Source organism: Ictalurus furcatus, chromosome 12, assembly GCF_023375685.1.
Source record: "Ictalurus furcatus strain D&B chromosome 12, Billie_1.0, whole genome shotgun sequence".
In the NCBI taxonomy this organism is placed as follows: Eukaryota; Metazoa; Chordata; class Actinopteri; order Siluriformes; family Ictaluridae; genus Ictalurus; species Ictalurus furcatus.
In genome coordinates this window covers 28,606,261-28,627,548 of record NC_071266.1, presented here as the reverse complement: position 1 = coordinate 28,627,548, position 21,288 = coordinate 28,606,261, and the positions used below count along the sequence as shown (strand labels likewise).

The 21,288-nt window shown below is 39.2% G+C and overlaps 1 protein-coding gene across 1 annotated transcript; it reads left to right on the top strand.

Moving 5' to 3' along the window:
* Positions 1–13,911: 13,911 nt before the first annotated feature.
* On the top strand, positions 13,912–18,677 carry LOC128616287 (uncharacterized). The gene is made up of 3 exons (XM_053638864.1): positions 13,912–14,021; positions 15,725–15,779; positions 16,598–18,677. Exon 3 carries the CDS (start codon positions 16,614–16,616, stop codon positions 18,675–18,677), a length of 2,064 nt encoding a protein of 687 aa, XP_053494839.1. The 5' UTR covers positions 13,912–14,021; positions 15,725–15,779; positions 16,598–16,613.
* The last annotated feature ends 2,611 nt before the right edge of the window (positions 18,678–21,288 follow it).

Below are 21,288 nucleotides of genomic sequence, written 5' to 3'. Positions count from 1 at the left end.
TGTTTCCTTTTGTGCTGGCTCCGCCTAGCGGCGGGGCTTCTTTTGTTGAATAACACTGCTTCAGGACAGTGGCAGATGTCTCTGCTCGCTCCTTGCGCTTGTGCCTCCTGTTGGCTGAAGTCCGATTTGTGGAGTACTTCCACGGGACTTTGGAATAATGACGTCATTCTTTCATAACAGGCGGCTCGCTGATTATTCGTTTGTCTGTCTGAGGAAACTGAACGGCTCTATATCGGCTGGAATTTGTTTTGTTTTGTGAAGGAACACCTTTGAGGCAGTTCTGTGAATTAGTCTATACATTATTTGTGTTTACTCTGCTTATTGGTTGGGGTGTATTTTATTTTAGAAAATATTTTATGATATGTTATTTTGCCTCACAAATTTGTGAGGCAGAATCGTGCAACCCGATGGCAGAGTTGTCGCGGGGGGCTCTCGTAGGCGTACATGGACTCTTTGAGTTTAGGGGGATTGGCGCTGGTTGGCGCTGTCATGCGCGGGGTTGATGCGCATGTTTTTCTTTTCTCTGATTGTTTTGTTCGGGGGGAAGCTCGGGGTTTTATTGTTGCATCAATGTTGAATTGTGGTCTTCATAATTTTGCTTTTGGCACACAATTAATTTTTTCTGTTATATCAAAATGTCAGATATTAATATGAGTGTACTGTCTCTCTCCACGTGGAATGTGAATGGGTTAGGACACCCCATAAAAATAAGGAAGGTCATTACTTTTCTTAAGTGTAAGAAATATGATATTGTGTTTCCTCAAGAAACGCATCTTTCCCCGCAGGAAGCTGAAAAATTTGGGAAGATATGGGGTGGTCATGTTTTCTTTAGTGCTGGCTCAAGTAAGAGCAGGGGAGTCATTATGTTGGTAAATAAGCATCTATAATTCAAATGTCTCAAACAGTTTAAAGATAAATTAGGGAGAGTAATTAATGTTTTAGCAGAAATTCAGGGGCAAAGTCTTATTTTGGCTAATATTTATGCACCTAATGCTGATGATCAGGGCTTTTTTATATATCTTGAAGGGATGTTGCAATCTGCTGGCACCCCACATGATATAATATTGGGAGGAGACTTTAATCTTTTGATGGACTCAGTCCTTGATCATAGTGTTGCAAAAGTGTGTAAGCCCCCTAGAGCAACAGTGACACTTCACAGGATGTGTAAAAATCTTGGTCTTGCAGATATTTGGAGACTTTTGAACCCATCTGGTAGGGACTATACATTTTTTTCTTCAGTCCATAAGATTTATTCTAGAATAGATTTTTTTTTTATATCCAAATCACTCATTTCATCAGTTGCTGATGAAATGAGTGAGATGAAATGAGATCAGTGAGATGAAATGAGATGAAATTTTTCACAAGGCTGTGAAAATTGTCTTTATTGTTTAATGTTTTGATCTTTTCTTAAACAAATTCACAAAAAAAAAATAAAATAGCACAAGCATTGAAAATGCCAATTTCCAGCATCAAGGCAATTATTAAGAAGTTCCAGTCAACTGGAAATGTTATGAATCAACCAGGAATTGGACTTGTGCCTATATCGTCTCAACACACTGTGTCGAGGATGGTTCGAGTGGCCAAAAAATCTCCAAGGATCACAGCCGGAGAATTTTAGAAGTTAGTTGTGTCTTGGGGTCAGAAAGTCTCCAAGACTACAATCCGAAGTCTCCAAAACTAAAACCTAAATCCTGCCATGGCCATCCCAGTCCCCTGACCTGAACCCCATAGAAAACCTGTGAGGTGAACTGAAGAGAGTCCACCAACATGGGCCTCGAAATTTGAAGGATCTGGAGAGATTCTGTATGGAGGAACGGTCTCAGATCCCTCACCATGTATTCTCCAACCTCATCAGGCATTATAGGAGAAGACTCAGAGCTATTATCCTGGCAAAGGGAGGTAGTACAAAGTACTGACTAAAAGGGTGCCAATAATTGTTGCACACATATTTAACAAAGATTTTTTTAATATAAATCTGTGTTTTGTTGGATATTGTTTGATATCCATGAGTGTATTTTTGTGATTTAAAAAAAAAAATCTTTTTAGCCTTTATTAATTCTTCGTGTCTATATAATATCTTACATTTGTGGCTCATGTGCCATCAGTCGAATTTTCTTGAACGGTTTTATTAGGACAAGGGTTTTTACTCTGTCCCCAAATTTACCTCTATACCTTAATGATTTTCGTCCCAGCCCAATACTCTTTGTCACCTTTTCAATTGTTGTTTAAATGTACAGTGGATGTGTTCATACATTGGATCTTCCAGCAATGCGCTCAACATTGAGAAATGATACTGGGTATGAGGTGTCAACTACGAACTGCTTAATAATGGCTGGCTGTGGTTCTGCTAGAGGCTCAAGGATGGGTTCCTCAAAACTGTTAGTGTTTCCACAGCACTTAGCATATACATATGCTGACCTTTCTGCTCTAGTTCCATCTATGAAATAAGTTACATTCTGATAAGTTACCCTTTTGCATGTTATGGCAAAGCAGTCAGTCTCAGTGATACAATGTTCAGGTTACATCTGATGATATATTGTCAACATTGCACATCTGTTAAGCTCTTCCAAGATTGTCTGGTGGAGTGGAGACAGAGGCACCACTGTACAGTTTTCTAAGAAAAGATTTTCTGCAGAAACCAAAACACTGTGCTTCATGGAGCAATGTGGCTCTTATTTTCATTTTAGACCAACTACGCCACCCCGAGGAAACGGGGAAATAACCCAAATAAAGACACAAGTACGTTCCACTTACAACAGGCAAGAGGCATGGGTTTCCATATAAAAATACATTTTATTTTAAAGTTAAAAAGACTGGCCAAGAATTATTTTAAAAGAAACATCCAACGCAGTCAGGCATTGTTCAAATAAAACAGTCACAAGTTAACAATAATCATAGGAGGGCTGAGGCTTCCTGTATGAAGGGCAGGCTAGTATGACAGCACCAGTTATACAAAAGGGAAAAGCACCCCACTAATCATAATCATACCCACCAAATTCACTGCAAATAAACACAGCAATAATGACGACCCTTAATTAAGTAAAGCCTAAAGGTGCAGCAAAGAACTCCCCTAGCCTCAGGAAGCACTCAGCTCCTACAAATCAATTACAATATATACAAAACAGACAAACAAAATAATAAAACAAAATAAAAACTAACTTACTGTCACAAAAAAAAAAAAAAACACAGATAACCCCACACTCAAACTGATTGCAGGTAGCAAGTTTACCAAAGCTGACCAAAACCACTAATACCACATAGCAGTATCAGCATAACTGATAAAGACTGTTACAACACAGTTGAATGACAGAAAACCGATCTCAGTGACAGTACCCAACACGAAGCAAAATAAAACAAAACCTAAAACAATAAAGACAAATCAAAACAACCAAGCAACAAAGCAGCAGAACCAAACAGCAACGTGGCTCCGTGAGTGAGGGGGAGGCACTATACCGATATGACCACATCTCACTCAGCCCACCTTAACACATGCAAAATCGAGGACCCGTGATCCGATGACATGATACTCACGATGGTACATACGAAAGTCATGATAGCGTCTTTAATAGTTGTGACGACAACAGCTGGCGCTCTGACCCGAGCTACGTTAAATTACCATGCTACACAGTTGGGAGCCTTGATGGCACAGCGCACTGATTGTGAGCAGCACATCACACCTGCACACAGTCTCAGTAGCCCAACGTCACACTCTGTAGTCCGTAGCAACGAAAGGGGGGGGGGGGGGGTTCAACCATGACGCCTTCTGAGAGGCCTTAACGACCATTTATATACTGTGGTAGGGGGAGAGCCCATTGGCCACGTAGTTAATAAGGGTGACGTTTTAACCACGACACACACCCCACTACATTCGCATATAGCATATCAGTTTTGTCATCGTGTAACAAAGTCCCAACCATTTGTCCTCCTAAAATACTGGCAATTTCAGCACCATATTCACATGTCCATAGCATACTAAGCTGCTGACTCTGCAGAAACTGCCTCATAATCTGGACTTCAATTGTCCTATTGTTGTTATTAAACTTCCCCAATATTCCATTAAAACACTCAAATGAAAAACACCAGAAAGAATAAACTGGTCCATTGTCCAGCATGCACTCTTTCAAATGAAGATGTAAATGCAATGGGCAGTTTGGAAATTTTGAGAGAAATGTCTGTATTTATCTATCTACTACTTCAAGTCTATTGATGGATATGACTCTAGGACAGAGTACGATAGAAGCCTGCACAAAATCAAACCACATGTCATAGTGACTGTTGTTGATAAGACCTTTCAGACAAAACAGGGAGTAAATGGTTGTCCAGTTTTTCCACTGATCTGCTGTAAATTTGTAAATTAGCTCCTCTGTAAAACTGATGTCCTATGAAAGAGCTGTCTTCCAAAATAATGCCACTCCAAAGTTCTTGGAGCTCATCAATCAAGTGGTCTAAAGGAACATTTATGTTTATGTGTGTGTGTGTGTGTGTGTGTGTGTTTGGGGGATTGTTGGGGGGAGGAGGTCCCACTTCAGCTCTAATTGGCTATTTATATCCCTATGGTTTACTTTATTTAAATGGTTAGTAGTAATATGGATCCCAGCGTAGCTGGGACAGGCACACCTTTAAGATTTATTAGTTGGAACGTCAGAGGTATGGGTAATCCTGTCAAGAGATCTAAGGTTTTTACACATTTGAAACATTTAAACTCCGATATAGTATTTTTACAGGAGACTTACCTACGTATTAAAGATCATCAAAGGTTACACTGTCCTTGGGTGAGTCAAGTCTTCCACTCGAACTTTAATTCGAAAGCAAGAGGGGTCGCTATTTTAATTGGCAAAAGGTCACAGTTTTCCTCCACTAACGTTATTGCTGATGTGAACGGTAGATATATTATAGTTGCTGGTACTCTAATGCAAAGACAGATGTTGTTGGTAAATGTATACGCTCCAAACTTTGATGACGTGGAATTTGCTAATAGATTGTTGAGTAATCTCCCTTTCTTAAATACTCACCTGTTGGTTTTCGGGGGGGATTTAAACTCTATTTTTGACCCAGATTTAGATCGGTCTAATCTCTGAATCAGTCTGCTATATCTAAAACATTTTCCGATTTTATGTGTCAGAACGGTCTCGTTGATCCCTGGAGATCCCGTAACCCCTCTCTTAAAAAGTTTTCTTTCTTCTCCCAGGCGCATCATTCCTATTCGAGGATTGATTATTTTTCATAGACAGCACTCTTGATTCTTGTGTAGTTTCTTCTGACTATCTGGGTATTGTAATTATTGATCACGCGCCTCTACAATTAGATATTCATGTTTCTATTTATAAACGTAGCTCACCGCCTTGGAGATTTAATTCTCTTCTTTTGGTAGACAGTGAATTCTGTGAGTTCATTTCCACTTCTACTGATGACTTTCTTTTCTTCAATCAGAATGACTCCACCTCTTATTCATTGTTATGGGAGACACTTAAACCCTATATCAGAGGGCAGATTATTTCTTACTCCGCTCTCTGTAATAAAAAGCGCACTGCTAGGGTTAATGAACTTACATCTGCGATCATTAACCTCGATCAGAGATATGCATTGAACCCTTCTCCAGAACTTCTTAAACAGCGTCTCGACTTACAGACAGAATTTAATCTTATTTCGACTAAAGAGGCGGAACGCTTGTTGTTACATACTCGTGGATCATACTATGAACATGGCGACAAGCCGAGTTGTTTACTGGCACATCAGCTACGGCGACAAGCCACTTCCGGTCTCATACCTAGTATTAAAAACACTTATAATATTGACACTACAGATCCCATGGAAATTAATGCTACTTTTAAATCGTTTTACTCTTCGCTTTATAAGTCCGAATTTCCTACAGACAATACTAAAGTGAATGCATTTCTTCAAAACCTTTGTAACCCTGTTATTGATTCGAATACTGCCATGCAACTGGACTCCCCACTCTCTCTTGAAGAAATTTTAATTTCAGTTAAAACTATGCAATCTACCAAAGCTCCTGGCCCGTACGGGTTTCCAATTTAATTTTTAAAAACGTTTATTGGAAAATTAGCTCCATTGCGTTTATCTATGTTCAACGAATCCTTGGAATGTGGGTCTTTGCCTCCAACTCTGACACAAGCCACGATAGCTCTCCTTCTTAAGGAGGGTAAGGATCCAACCTCCTGTGGTTCTTATAGACCGCTGTCTCTGCTTAATGCAGATGTGAAGGTGTTGGCAAAAGTAATGGCATCTCGTTTAGAGAATGTACTCCCTTATATTATATCTGAAGAGCAGAACGGTTTTATAAAGGGACATCAATTGTTTTTCAATACCCGTACACTCTTTAATATAATTTATTCAAAGCCTGAGCTTCCTGAGATTATGATTTCTTTAGATGCTGAAAAAGCATTTGACAGGGTTGAGTGGGAGTATTTGCTTGCAGTCTTGAGGAAGTTCAGATTTGGGGATAAGTTTATTTCTTGGATTAGCCTCCTTTACTCATCCCCTAAAGCCAGGGTTCAGACAAAGGATATTTATTCGGATTATTTTGCTCTCGGACGTGGGTGTCGCCAAGGCTGTCCTTTTTCACCTCTGCTTTTTGCTGTCGCTATCGAGCCTCTGTCTATCGCATTAAGATCTTCTCCCTTGTTTAAAGGAATAGTTCAATACGGTGTAGAATACAAATTGTCACTATATGCTGATGATTTGTTATCGTATGTAACCGATCCTATTGCCCCTATGCCTCCTGTCTTGGGTGTTCTGGAGACCTTCGGTGTTGTCTCTGGTTATAAATTAAATTTGAACAAAAGCGACAGTTTTCCCGTCGATACTGCGGCATTTTCTCTCCAACAGTCAGATCTACCTTTTCGATTTAGTCAGTCAGGGTTTAAATACCAAGGTATCAACATGACACGTTCTTTATCTAATCTTTTATCAGCTAATTTTACTCCTCTTATCTCAAAGATTAAATCCAACATTCAGAGTTGGGGTAACCTCCCCCTTTCTCTAATTGGCAGGATCAATGTCGTCAAAATGAATATATTACCGAAGTTTCTTTTCTTGTTCCAGCAAGTTCCTCTTTTTCTGCCAAAATCATTCTTCGATTCATTGGATAAGATAATTAGTACTTTTATTTGGGGTAGGAAGCCACCAAGGGTTTATTGCAGAAATGTAGACTTAGTGGAGGACTTGCATTACCCAGTTTTCAATTCTATTATATATACTATATACTGATAATCAAGTTGCTCTCAACACACTTAAGACTTGGTATCAATTTAGACGGCACTTTAAATTTGTAGGTGCATCCTCTTTGGGTCCTTTAGACAACAACCACCTATTTCCTCCATCGTGTTTGGACTCTACATTTTCAGTGTGGTATGACAAGGGCATTAAACAAGTTAGAAATCTGTATGCCGATGGTGTGTTTGATAGCTTTGCCAATCTATCGTCTACTTATGACCTCCCTGTGATGCATCTGTTTCGTTATTTTCAAATTCAGAGTTTCGTTTCTAGATGTTTTCCTGATTTCCCCTCTGCGCCTCCTGAACAGGCTTGGGAAAGCTTGTTTTCAAACACTCCACATCAGAGAAGAATGATTTCTAGGATTTATGATGTTATTCTGGCGTTAGGTAGTGAGTCGAGCACCAAAATTAGGAATGCGTGGGAAACGGAGTTAGGAGTACAGATAAGTGAGGAGTGTTGGGAACATGCTATAGGGAGGGTACAGTCTACCACTTCTTGTGCTCGTCTTGGACTTATCCAGTTCAAAGTTTTACACAGAGTCCATCTGTCCAAGTCGAGACTCTCTGTAATATATCCGGACGTAGAGGACAAGTGTGATAAATGCCATGGCTCTCCCTGTCATCTTGGCCATATGTTTTTCTTCTGCCCTGACCTCCATGGTTTTTGGTCTGGTTTTTTTTACCATCATGTCCACTATTCTCAGGGTAGATTTAAAACCTTGTCCATTGATTGCTGTATTTGGGATTCCTGATGCCTCAGTTCCATTGAGCTTGATACAAAAGGATGTTATTGCTTTCACATCCCTTATAGCAAGACGTTCCCTACTGTTGCATTGGAAGTCTGCTAAATACCCATCTATCTCCCAGTGGCTAAAGGACGTGATGTTTTTTTTAAAACTCGAGAAAATAAGGTATACGATGAGGGGTTGTACGGACAAGTTTTTTTTTTATAAATGGCAACCCTTTATTGCGTATTTTATGCATATTTGTTTTCGGTGTTTGTACTTTTTAATTTTGTTTTCCTTTGTTACTATAAAAAGAAAAAAAACTGTGAATGATTGTTGCTGTGTGTTAGTTGGTTTGTTTTTTTTCTCAATAAAATATTTGGGGGGGGGGGAATGTTCAGCAGAAATGTTCAGTAGAAATGTTCAGTAGAAATGTTCAGTAGAAATGTTCAGCAGAAATGTTCAGTAGAAATTTTCAGCAGAAATGTTCAGTAGAAATGTTCAGTAGAAATGATCAGTAGAAATGTTCAGCAGGAATGTTCAGTAGAAATGTTCAACAGAAATGTTCAGAAGAAATGTTCAGTAGAAATGTTCAACAGAAATGTTCAGAAGAAATGTTCAGTAGAAATGAAACTGGAGATTGTTTGTTTGAGCTGAAATATAAAAAAAATTTTTAAAAAAAATAAATAAAAGGAACATTTTTGTTTAGTGATGGCTCTTTAGGGCCAGGTACTAGTCCAACAAGAAAAATATTTTTTTCTTTAAAATGGTCTTCACATGGTAGATTCAAAATTAACAGATAGATGGCTCCAACTGAATATGGTGCATTTTTCAATGGTTGGAACCAGTCCACATTCAGCATCAAGGCCAAATTATTTGGCCCTGCTTAAAAAAGTCTCTCCTTTCACATACTTTTAATCCTGCCATACTTGTCCATCTTATAGATCTCCTAACACACCCACAGGTATTTTCCGCTTTTGCCATTCTTCACAGTTCTCTTCAAATTCAGGTCTTTTAACAATTGTTTCCACAGACTGTACAACACTCTTGTAGCAGTAAGGCCATATTAGATAGACACACTCTTTTCTGCTGGAAGATTTAGCTATTCTTAGCAAGGCAGAGCCACATTTCTTCCTTTGTGCAAACATTGGGTATTTGTAAAGTGGTATGTAACCACAAGTCTTGCACACCTTTGTGCCAGCCTGTCTGAGCTCATAGGTTTCAGGTACTGTGTATACTGTCAGACATTTTGGACAAACCACATATTGTAAGATATTGTCTCAATGAGAATAAAGCCTTTCAATATTGCTTGCAAAGGAAGTCAGGGAATCAGCACAGAGAACATTCCCAATTATCTACATAAAGTGTTTGATGGACATAAGACGTGATGTGATGGCATTGTCAGAAATCTTGAAGGTTGTTTGCCATGACAAAAGTATCATGGCCAGAAGTTTCATGAGTAAGTCTTCTTGTTTTTCTGAAAACTGATCACTTCCATCACCCTCTCCAGCTTGCATGTTAGGACAAGCTTCACTCTGCTCCTCTGCAAGGCTTTCCCACTCTTCATCCTCTTCAGTTAAATACTCATCCTATCCAAATGTAAAGTACAAATTTAAAACACATTCTGGAACGACCATACTCAACACCGCAAACGACCATACTCAGCACATGAATATGTCCATTTGAAAATGAAAAGCCCATCATATGTGCTGTTTCACACTGTTCAAGGTTGTAAAGAACAGGTGCATCTCAATCAACTAGCTTTTGTGCAGTGAATGTGGTCATTTAATCACCTTTTAAAAAGTATCGTGTAGGCAATTCACTTCCTGTTTGATAGACAGGATTCAGCTTCTCACTCCTTTAGCTGGAGCAGTGTGTGAGTGTGCATATGCAGATGACTACATCCCAGTGCACTTTAGCAGGACTAGTGCACTTCATCTGGTGTACTTCAACTACTAATGTATTTCTCAAAGCTCTACACACACCTAGGAGAACACATCTAAGGGCATATCTGGATGACAGGAGAAATTCTGTACTAGAACAGAAAGTGTGTGTTTAAAGAATGAGATCAAGCAAGTGATTAATTCTTGGTATCTGTCAGAGTCAGATGTGGAAGAAGTCTGGTTGGTTATTACCTGAAAACCTGTACAATGGTGTGTACCTGGCACACATGATATGGTGTGTGAAGACGATTCCAGGCAGCAACTCCAGTGTAATAAATGTAGAGGTGTAGTGTAGAAACTTTCTGCACAATAATACACAATAAATAATACAACAAACTCCATCATTACACTAATTCACACTCTGACCAACAGAGCAGCTACCTGGAGCTGGGACACTGCCTGCATGCCAACATCTTACCTGGTAACAAACACACACACACACACACACACGCACACACACACACACACACACACACACACACTACTGCATTATTGCACATCATTGCAATTTTAACATTTTTTGATTCCCAAAAGAGCAGCACATTTAAAATGGCGAGCTTGTTTTGTTATTTTGCCTTAGAACCACGCATATTTATTGTAGACACGCCCCTTTTTCATATCGATAACATGCACACCGACGTAATACTTAATTTCAACACTTGGCTATTGGTCTTTGTTTTTATTCTGGTACAGATGGTGCTGCAAACAGCCAGTAGAGGGAGACACACACACACACACACACACACACACACACACACACACACCTTCACTTTTCAACTGTATGTCTTCTAAACAGTCTGTGATTTTCCTGCACACAGTATAACACACTGATAACACACACCTGATAGAGGAACTCAGCTTTCTCTCATATCCAGCTCATGTCATGACGTTAAACAGATGTGTGTTTGTTCTTCTCCACAGGACCTCCTGTGCCATGGTCATCTCTGACTAAAGACTCGTACGTCCCTCCCGCACTGTCCTCTGTCCCTCCTGATCCATGGCTCTGGCACGGACGCCAGACTGATGACGTGGGTTTTTTTGGTTCTGTGTCTCAAAACTGGAACTCAGCACTACGTGACATAACTTAATTACTACATAAATTAATATATTTATTTGTTTTAGTTTTATTTAAATATTTTTAATTGATCTGAATTACTTTATTTACGTTGTTATATATTTGTGTTCAAACTTCTTCAGGGTTCCAATAGGGAGTGCTGTTGTACTACATGTTGACATAACATCACCTGTGTTTATCATTTATACTTGACCACAGTATTTTTATAGGAATTACTAGAAATGCTCACACCTTCACACATTATAACATGATGTTTTACAGTATTCAGTGTTGTGTTTAGAGCAATATGCTCAGACAGAGAGACAAACTGTTTACTGTGGACTAAACCTTATCTACATCGTACGCCATAGAATGAGGACAATATGAACGATGGTGATGTTTAGACACACACTGACACACGCAACTGCATGTGGGGAGCATTCCTGATTTTTTTCTTTTCTGCAGGGAGATGGACGGAGAGAAACTTCATAAACTGGAAGCTGCAAAAGGAGAGAAATGGGACAGTAGAACATGACTGAATGAGTCAGCCATGTCAGACACACTCATCACATCAACACCATCCTCCATCAGCTGCCCTCAAACAAAGCCACAGTCTGTGCAGGAAAAGTGCTGAAGTAACAGAATAGTGACTGTATTGAGCAGTTACAGTGCTGAAGTAACAGTATAGTGACAATATTGAGCAATTGAAGTGCTGAAGTAACAGAATAGTGACTATTGAGCAGTAAAAGTGCTGAGGTAACAGAATAGTGACTATATTGAGCAGGAAAAGTGCTGAAGTAACAGAATAGTGACTATATTGAGCAGGACAAGTGGTTTTAAGGCTCCTGCAAGTTACTCTTTCAGCATAAACAAAAGTAACATAAGCCTGCTGTATATAATTTAGTCTTACAGTGTGTACCATCAGTTTAAACCTATCTTCTATGACAAAGAACTATTGCTTATTTAACACTATCTTTATTCGTACAAACATCGGACATGCAGTCTTGCAAAGTAACAAGATTATATTGATCAAAGAATCCACAGAATATCCATTTCTTAGTGAATGTCTGTTTAAAACAACATAACCAGTGTTAAGTGGTTTTAATCTTAGAGCTGTTCTCCTCCAAGACACAGATGTCTTCCAATCGCTGGCTGTTCTCCTTCAGCTGATTGAGGAGCCTTGGCACGTCATTGTTGTAGAGGAGCTCATTCCCAGTGATTTTTTCTGTGGCCTTCATCACGTCCTCCATCACCTTCATCACAGGCTCCTGGAGGATAAATCTGCGAGTCTGATGTTCAGCCACACTGGCCCTCCCGCTCAGAACACCCAGGAGGTGGACGACACTTCTCACTTTCTCCTGGAAATCAGCTACAGACTTGCGCTGCTTCTTTACCTTCTGGATTTCTTCATGCGTCTGCTTCAGCTTGTCATCTTTCTCACTGATGTCACGCCTGGTCTGGGAAATCTTGGACTCGTACTCGGACACTTTACATTGGTATTTTTTCACTTCGGTATCAGACTTTCTCACTTCCTCTTCAGCCACACTGATAGCATGCGCTGATTGATTTATTTCAATTGCACCACCAGTAACCATGGCAGCACCTGTACAGAGAAGGAAGAAATGAAAGTCAGAAGTAACATTCACACATGATTATGATAATGTACAGTATCTAACAATTCTGATATCATTATGTTTATCTATATGCTATAATTCTCACCTGCAATCCATCCAACACCTGGTATTAAAAACAGCCCCGCCCCAACACCTGTGATTATTTCAGCATGGTGTTTCCTCTTTTCCTGATCCTGAAGTGTCTGTTTTGTTGAATTCAGGTTTGTCCTGGCCAGCTCCAGAGCTCCCTGAGAATCTCTGAGTAATTTTTCATTGGATGCCTGCTCTGTTCTCAATTTCTCTAAGGTTTTTTTTGTATGATTGATCTCACATTCCTGGTTTCCCTCATCTTGTGTACGTCTCTCTAAGTTTTCATCCAGACTCTTTAACCCTGAACTGGCCGTCTGTTCTGACTGCTCCAGAAGCTGATGAGCCTGCACTATCTGCTGTCTGATGTAGACATAGTTGGAGCATTGCCCAGTAACAGGATCTACATCTGCCTTAATCAGGGCCTGATAGACTTCATTCAGGGTGGAGATGCCACCTTTTAATGGAACAATAACAGCCTCCGCTGTGTTCTTCAGCACAATTCTGCAGAGACAAACAACATTTCAACACAGAAAATGAAAAAACCTTAAAGGAAAATAATTTATTCAGTTAATTTCATTTCTGAAAAAATATATTTATTGTTGTATTTTCTTGTAATAAATTACTTTTAAAAATCATATGTGAATACATGAATATGTGAATACTGGAATTCAGCTTACTCAGGTGAATAAAGCTGGGTCATATTACTCTGAAACAAAAAGTAAGAGTGCTATATGGGGGGAAAAAACTAAAGAGACCATAAGATCATTGTAACATTGTGACTCTAGCCATCTGTGATATCTCTTACAGAATGCGTTTTATTAAAATAAAAAATAAAAAAAAATACTCTATAGGAAAGTTAAAGGAAGTTCATAAAAACAAGTCCACCATTAAATTCTATTCTGTGGACCTCCACCTCAACTTCATTTTATACTAGTCTCAGTCTTACACAAGGTTGCATTACATTGTTCTGTTTTTCATATTTATTTCCTTTTCGTCATAGTCAGTTACTTTTTCATATTTTACCAGTTTGACTCAAAACACTCAATTATTAAATATTTAAACACTAAAAATGAATATAGCACTCAGAAAAGCAGAAGATGATTACCTCATCACAGGATTTCTTAAAGACAGAAATCCTTCTGTATGCTGTTATTTCTCTTCTAGCTCACCACAGTCACTCGTGTGAGATTTTAAGATCAGATCTTTTTATACTAGATTGTACCAGATGTGGGGTGAAAGGGGAGGGTGGATTACAGATTATATAAACACAGGGGCTTTCTGTTTTTTGACACTGCTCCATTTGGGTTGCAGAGCTGGCAGAGATCCTCCACACCTTCACTGAAGACTATCAGGATATCAAGGTAGGAAGAGGGACACTGTTCTGAACTTTTTAAAAAGATTTTACTTGGTGCACACATTGAATCCTTTTTATATAGTTAGGAATGTTTTAAAAGCCACTGAATTCTTGAATTCTGTCACCGTGTGAAGGTGTTACGGTACCTGGTTGAGGCAAGCGCGGGCGAACGGGACTAGAGTGCGAGGATCAGGCAGAAGACGAACACAATAGACAGCAGTCGGTCAGGCGATCGGGCAAACAATCCAAACAGGGCTAGGCAGGGGATCGTAATCTAAATACAGGCGGAAAATCCTAAAACCGTAGAAATCTAAAACAACGACAAAGTCTTGGTGAACGACAGAGGTAAGACTGCTGAGCGTTTATTTCGCGAGGCTCTGAAGTTAACGAGGTCCTTTATAACCTACGATGGAGTACAGGTGTCCGCGCTCAGTACTCCGGCGAACGCGTGCGTGACCGGGAAGAGTAGAGCTTGTCGCCTATGTTTGTAGTTGGCGCTGTAGTCGCATCTGTTTGGCACGCAGGACACACTAGCTCTTTTTCATCATTCACTCACGGGCCTAAACTCGGCAAGTCAAGCTGAATTTCAGAACCTTTAGGGGCGAGAATAAGATGCATGTTCCCACTGCTGTGATTGGTCACCCTTAACCAACCCCAATTCTTCCACAAACAGACCTTGTTGATCTCCACATCTCCACTCTTCTGGGTTTTCCACTAGATTTTGCAATGTGGCCAAATTCCAGTGAAGGGAAACATTAATGCTACAGCGCGCATAGACATTGTACATAATTGTGTGCATCCAACCTTTGAGGTAACCGTTTGGGAAAGAACCACATATGGGTGTGATGATCAGGGGTACACATACTTTTGGCCATGTAGTGTATATGCAGTGTATATGTGATATGTGCATCAGTACACACAGAAATATATTTATATTATGTATAATGTGTACTAATAACTGTGTCTACAAACTACACTCTTAAGTCAAGTGGAGTGCAACTTAAGTTAACGTAAGTAGCTAAGTAATTTAATTTAAGTAGAACACTTATAAAATAAATTAATTTAAGATGTATTTAAACAGATTGATTACAATTGAATAATTATAAATACAGAGCTGACTTGGCTTGGATTTATGAGCTGTGTTTCATTTGCTCTTGCTTAACTGTAATAATCTAAACCACTTGATTTGAAATTGTAGAGGCTCCTGAATACATTGGCTGTCTTTTTTGTGTCAGGGTGGTGGAGACGCTGACAGTTGCAGATTAAAAGGTTTTTTTTTGTACAACATGCAAACAAGTCCAAAACGTAAGGCAAGATCAAAGTGAGAAAGTAGTCAGGTGATGTACAGTAACCAGGGTAAAAGACAAAGACATGAACCAATAAACCAGAAAAGGAATCATAACCAGAAAACACTATGGCAAAATAATTAGGCTTGGTATCGCAGGTGATACAGAGCGATACTTCCCAATGTGGTGGAATGAATGTCCATTTATACTGTTGGCATTATTGTGTAAATGAGTCCAGGTGTGTGCAATCAGTAGGAAGTTGAACGTGATGGAGTCGTGATGGCTGTTGGGTGTTGTAGTCTTCAGCAATCATGTTTGTAGGCGGCTCTGATGTGACATTTTGTACCAGAAGGCAGGCAAGGAAATTTCAAGAAATCCAGGTTATAAAACCACAGTGTTTTTATTTTGTTTGTTTGGATTACAGAGCTTGGCAGAAAACCTCAACCACACCTTCACCAAAAGTTTAACCGGACATCGAGGTAAGAATGCTGATGTTACACCTAATATTTTACTTCCTGATCACATTTCACACATCTTATAGAACTTGGAATGGCATGTAAATGTCAAGTTCAATGACAGCTTCACGCAGAATTGATGTCTGAGATGAATTTCAGTGTTATAATCTTAAAGTCTGTATAACGTTCAACACATTCACATCTAATTTATTTGGTGTGGATTAATCAAACATTTTTAGTTCAGTCAGTTTTGACAGGTGTAAACACTTCACCCGTACTTGTGCGTCCACCAAATAACTGAACCCTGCTCCACTAAAAGTCAGCGGTCTCAGCTGTTGTCTACATGCAACATGGTTCAGTTTATTATTATTGTTTGCACCATAGTGATGATTTATCTCAGATGTTTTATCACTTTTATCACAAATGCAGATTTAGTTTCATTTTCAGTACTTATCTTTTTTTGGCTATGGGCAGAGAGAAACCTGCGTGAAGTTGCCCCCCCCCCAACGTAAAACGTCAGCAAAACAGTCTCTATTGTTTGTGCTCTGTTTGTGCTGGTTTGTGCCGTAAAAATTTTTGTTTGTGCTGCTTCGGTTCTGGAGATATTAAAAGAATATTCAAAGGTTCATTTATTTCAAGAATCCTTGCGGTGCACCCACTAAATTTCCATTCAATTGTTTAAATACATTTTAATTAACATTTTTCACTTTTAAATGAACAGCTTCATGATGAACCACAACATCTGAGAAATTTGTTTGTTTATTACTATATATTAATGTTGTACATTTCTATATGTTAATATTCTGTATATTAAAAATCAATTAATTTTCTCTTTAATTTAGCAGGAACAAGGAAGCCATGTATTCCCTAATTGCAAAGAAAAATCAAAGCCTCACCACAGCAGATGAGATGAGAAACCAGACCAAGCTTGTGATGCAGCCGTACGCCAACTGGGAGGAGTATCTGACTCCTGCTCCACTCTCCATAGCCATCCTGGGAGAGCTGGTCTTCATCTCCTCCAATACAGATTTCTCCATTAACAAGAACCCACCTAAAGATGGCTACAAGTACATCAGATACCCAAATTCATTTCGTGCCTGCCTCATGCAGGTTTGTAACTCCGGCTGGGGGGCTTTCAATGAGGCCCATAAGAACATGGATCAGATTAGACTCCACACCATGGCAGCTCCAGATTACATGAAGACAGCTGTGAAGATCCTGTTCCAAGGCAATGATGAGGTTGTACAAGCCCACCTCCCTGATCAGCTGGAGAACATTCGTGTCATTGCAGATGACTGCCTTGAGTTAGCCAATTCAACAGAAAAGCGGTTCACTGACGTCATCAATATTATCCAAGAACTGCTGGAAGCATGTGTAAATGCTGAATACTTTTATGGGGAGGAGCTGGATGCTATCAAGAAGAAACTGGATGAGGCCAAGCTGAGGAAACAGTCATCAGAAGAAGCCAATGCACGCTCAGAGAAAGCAATGAAAAGCATGGAAAGGCAACTTCAGGATGCACATGAAAGTTACCACAACACAATGAATTCACTACCAAGTGGATGGGAAATGATTGGTATGGATTTTGTTGCAGGCATAACTGAGAGTGTCACAGGTCTTTTTAATGGAGTAATATCCATGGTTACCTTGCCAATGACCCTAATCTCTGAAGCTGCCAAAAGCATTTCTGGTAAGAAGAAGAGTAAAAGTCAAGAATCTGATCTTGATGATTTTGATGTAATTAATATTTATAGCAAGTCTGCAGAAATCTTGATGTGCACAGAGAATGTACAAAAATATGTGAAGGAGAATACGATTAACTGGAAAGACTTGTACGATCAAAAGCGTAAAGTTACAGTAACAGATTTCCAGGCATCAGATCAGTTCAAAAGAATCAAGGAGAGTTTAGAAAAAAGCCCAAACTGCGAAGCAAAAAAGAAAGCCCAAAATATATTTGATGAGGGAATTGAGATCTGTGAAGAACTAGCAAAGTATGCACCAGAAGGGAAATGTGACGATGCCACAACAAATAAGTTGATTGAAAGGATCATAAAACTAACTGAATCAGCTCGCAGTTTCGACAGCAAAAGTAAAAACATCACAAAGTCTCCTGCCCTGGCACCCAAACCACCAATGATGTATAAAGAAGAAAGTAAATCTGAGAATATGAGAGCTTCAGTAAGGGCATCAGAGAATGCCAGGTTCAAGATAGACCAGAGCCGTGCTCAACTGGACAAGGCCAGAGAGATCTATGAGAAGTGTGTAGAGAACATGGAGAAGAACCAAAAGGAGCTGACAGAAATCCTGATCACCATGAGGAACTGTGAGGTCAAAGAGATAGACTTTAACACCACCATAAAAATGCTGGTCAAAGGTATGGATGCCATGGGGAGAGTGAAGGAGCAGTGGGAGAAGATGGTTCGCTTCTTTCAGATGGTGTCCAACATTGTGAAAACAAGCCTGACCAGAACCCTTAAAGATTTTGTCTCCACATCTGAGAAGACACAATCACTTTCCTACAACTCAAAGCTCTTCTCCAAGGATCTGCTCTATACTCAAGCCTTTCATGCCACTAACATTGCCGACCTTGTCCACATGATCTCAACAGCCTACACTGAGGTGTCCACCAAGCACCTAATGGATCGTGTCAGCTCTCTGGGGAAACTGATGGCCATGGACAAGCAAAAGCCTGAGTTTCATTCTGAGCACCGGCAGTTACAGAACTCCTGTGATGAGGCTCAGAAAGCCATCTTACGCCTTGTGCTCAAGAACAAGAATGAGTTTGAAAGGAAGAGTGCTGCTAGACTGGAGAAGATTGACAAAGAGTTGCTCGCCATTCTCCCTGCTGCTGCTCCAGAAGAGATAAAGAGCATTCAAGCAGCAGTTAAAATTGGATTCACAGAGGAAGAAGACTATGCCTGAGTGAATTAACAAACAATTGCTTATCTCTTTTGCTTTTTGCATCTATCTAAAATCTGCTATGTTATAGACAAGAGGGGCAGTGGTGGCTCAACAGTTAAGGCTCTGTGTTACTAATCAGAAGGTTGGGGGTTCAAACCCCACCCCTGCCAAGCTGCCACACAAGACCCTCAACCCTATCTGCTCCAGGGGCACTTCATCGTGGCTGACCCTGTGCTCTGATCCCAACCTCTTAACAAGCTGGGATATGGGAAGAATAGAATTTCACTGTAATGTATATGTGATAAATAAAGGCTTCTAATGATAGCAAGCATCATTTACTTCACCTCCATCTTTATGCTGTGTCTACAGTTAAAAAAAAAAAACAACTATAAAGACCAACTGAATGCTATGTATATGGAGCGTTGATGTGAAATCGGACCTCCATCACCATAGCAACCCAAAGTGTACCACAAAACCCACTGGAACATTCTGTCAAGTAACAAAAAAGTTTATAAATTTGGCACACCACAGCTGTAAAATAAAACAGATGTTGATTTATAAATGCACACCTATTGTATGCTAATGTTAGCTAACTGCTGTTAATGGCACATGACAAATATGTTCATTTGAGGTAAAAGCTGTCCTAATTCATTGTTTAACATAATACAAGTAATACTGTAGCTGTGACCATGGCAACATTTACATGAATGCACAAAGACTGATGGTTGCATAGAGCTGATGGTTCCACAGTCTTCTGCAAAAACAAAAACCAACCAACCAAACAATCACAATGGCACAAGGAAAAGTGAATAAATCTCAGAACTGCTTTTATGGAAAAAAAAAAAACAAAAAAACAAAGCAAACAAATAAGAAAAAAGCCCTGGGTTTTGTACGAACAACAGGCCAGATCTGATTATTATACAGTTTGTCTGTCTTTTTAAATTGTAGTCACATTTGCTTACACATTTACATTGGTTGCTAAACAGTGTGTGTGTGTGTGTGTGTGTGTGTGTGTGTGTGTGTGTGTGTGTGTGTGATACAGGAAGTTAAATTGAGCCAAAGAATCAGTATGATATTCCCGGTCACTGAAGTGACTGGATCCCTGCAGTGAAATGGAAGTCCAAGGTCACTGGAAACGTTATACATTCCACATGGACATTCTCGCTGTGGTTGCTGGGACTACGGTTTCTACTAAGGCCCTGGGACTGCATTGACCACATACAGTTTTGCACTCAGGTCTCCTTTAGTGAACAGTGGACTAGTTCAACAAAGCAGACTTCATATAAAAACCCTAATGAACTTTCTTTTACTTTCACACTATCCGTTGTTACCCAGATGAGGACGGGTTCCCTTCTGAGTCTGGTTCCTCTCAAGGTTTCTTCTTCATATCATCTTAGGGAGTTTTTCCTTGCCACCGTCAGCACCGGCTTGCTCAATAAAGATAAATTCACACACTTAAAATCTGTATCCTGTGTTTATATATTTCTGTAAAGCTGCTTTGAGACAATGACCGTTGTAAAAAGTGCTATACAAATAAAATTGAATTGAATTGATTTGAATATTAGAAGCAGAACAATGTGCCACTTGATCCCTTGTACACACACATCTGTCTGTCTCTTTCTGTCTTTCTGATATTGCATCTCTATTAATGAGAACTCTTGCCCTACAGCATCATCTGCTGTTGATCAGAGTCCCATTATATTGTGCCTTATGTCATTTTTTTGTAATTGAATAATAATTTAATAATTTAATTCTCCAATAAAACTGAATGTTTGTGACTCACTACACATCTGCACTAATTCTAATTCAATATATTTCTTTAATGGCATGAGAGTCTGTTCTTTCTGATAGATATAGTTTCTTTTTGCAAAAAAGAGATACTTAGCTAATTTACTTATACAAGCTAATTTGAAAATGCCACGATTACCACAACTGTCAATTTAAAAAAAATTTAAATAAAAAAATTTTTTAAAAAATTAAAAAGCGGTGTTTTGAATTTAAAAATGCTTCATTTATAGAACATGTGATTGCATATTTGTTTGTTAAGAAGTCGAGTGAAGTTTACAAATGCATGTCTTTAAAGGTCAAATTTCATATCTGTGTGTGTTTACAAATATAAGCTTATAAAGCATGACATATTTTTTGTTATGGTTTTGGAACTAGCTCCATAAATATATATTTCAAAAATTATAAATTTAGATGAGTGCCCCGCTTATAAAGCCGAAACCAAGCCCACTCGGTATAAACCATTATAAGTGTATCAGGTAATACACCAATTCAACACCTCCCACACAAAGATAAGTATGCATCATCATATACATATCCATATCCATATCCATATAAACATGATCATAATATGAACATACATATTAACCACCTTCTGCATGTTAATTTTAGCAAATTAACCAGAGAAATTTTCCCCCTTTGCCCCCACACATAAACACTTAAGACATTCCAGCCCCAACCCCCCAGGATAGCAGTGGTAATTTCAATTCATCCCAGTGACTGAAATCTTTTGATTCTATTCACCAAAAAAACTTCAGGTTCAGATTCATTCACTGATTCGTGCTTTCTGTAAGTTACACCATTTCACCAATAGGTTGCACCAGTGAGTTTTGATATTATGAGTAAG

What these genes read in the sequence shown, in the direction of transcription:
- LOC128616287 (XM_053638864.1), top strand. Translation starts at nt 16,614, where the DNA reads ATGTATTCCCTAATTGCAAAGAAAAATCAAAGCCTCACCACAGCAGAT.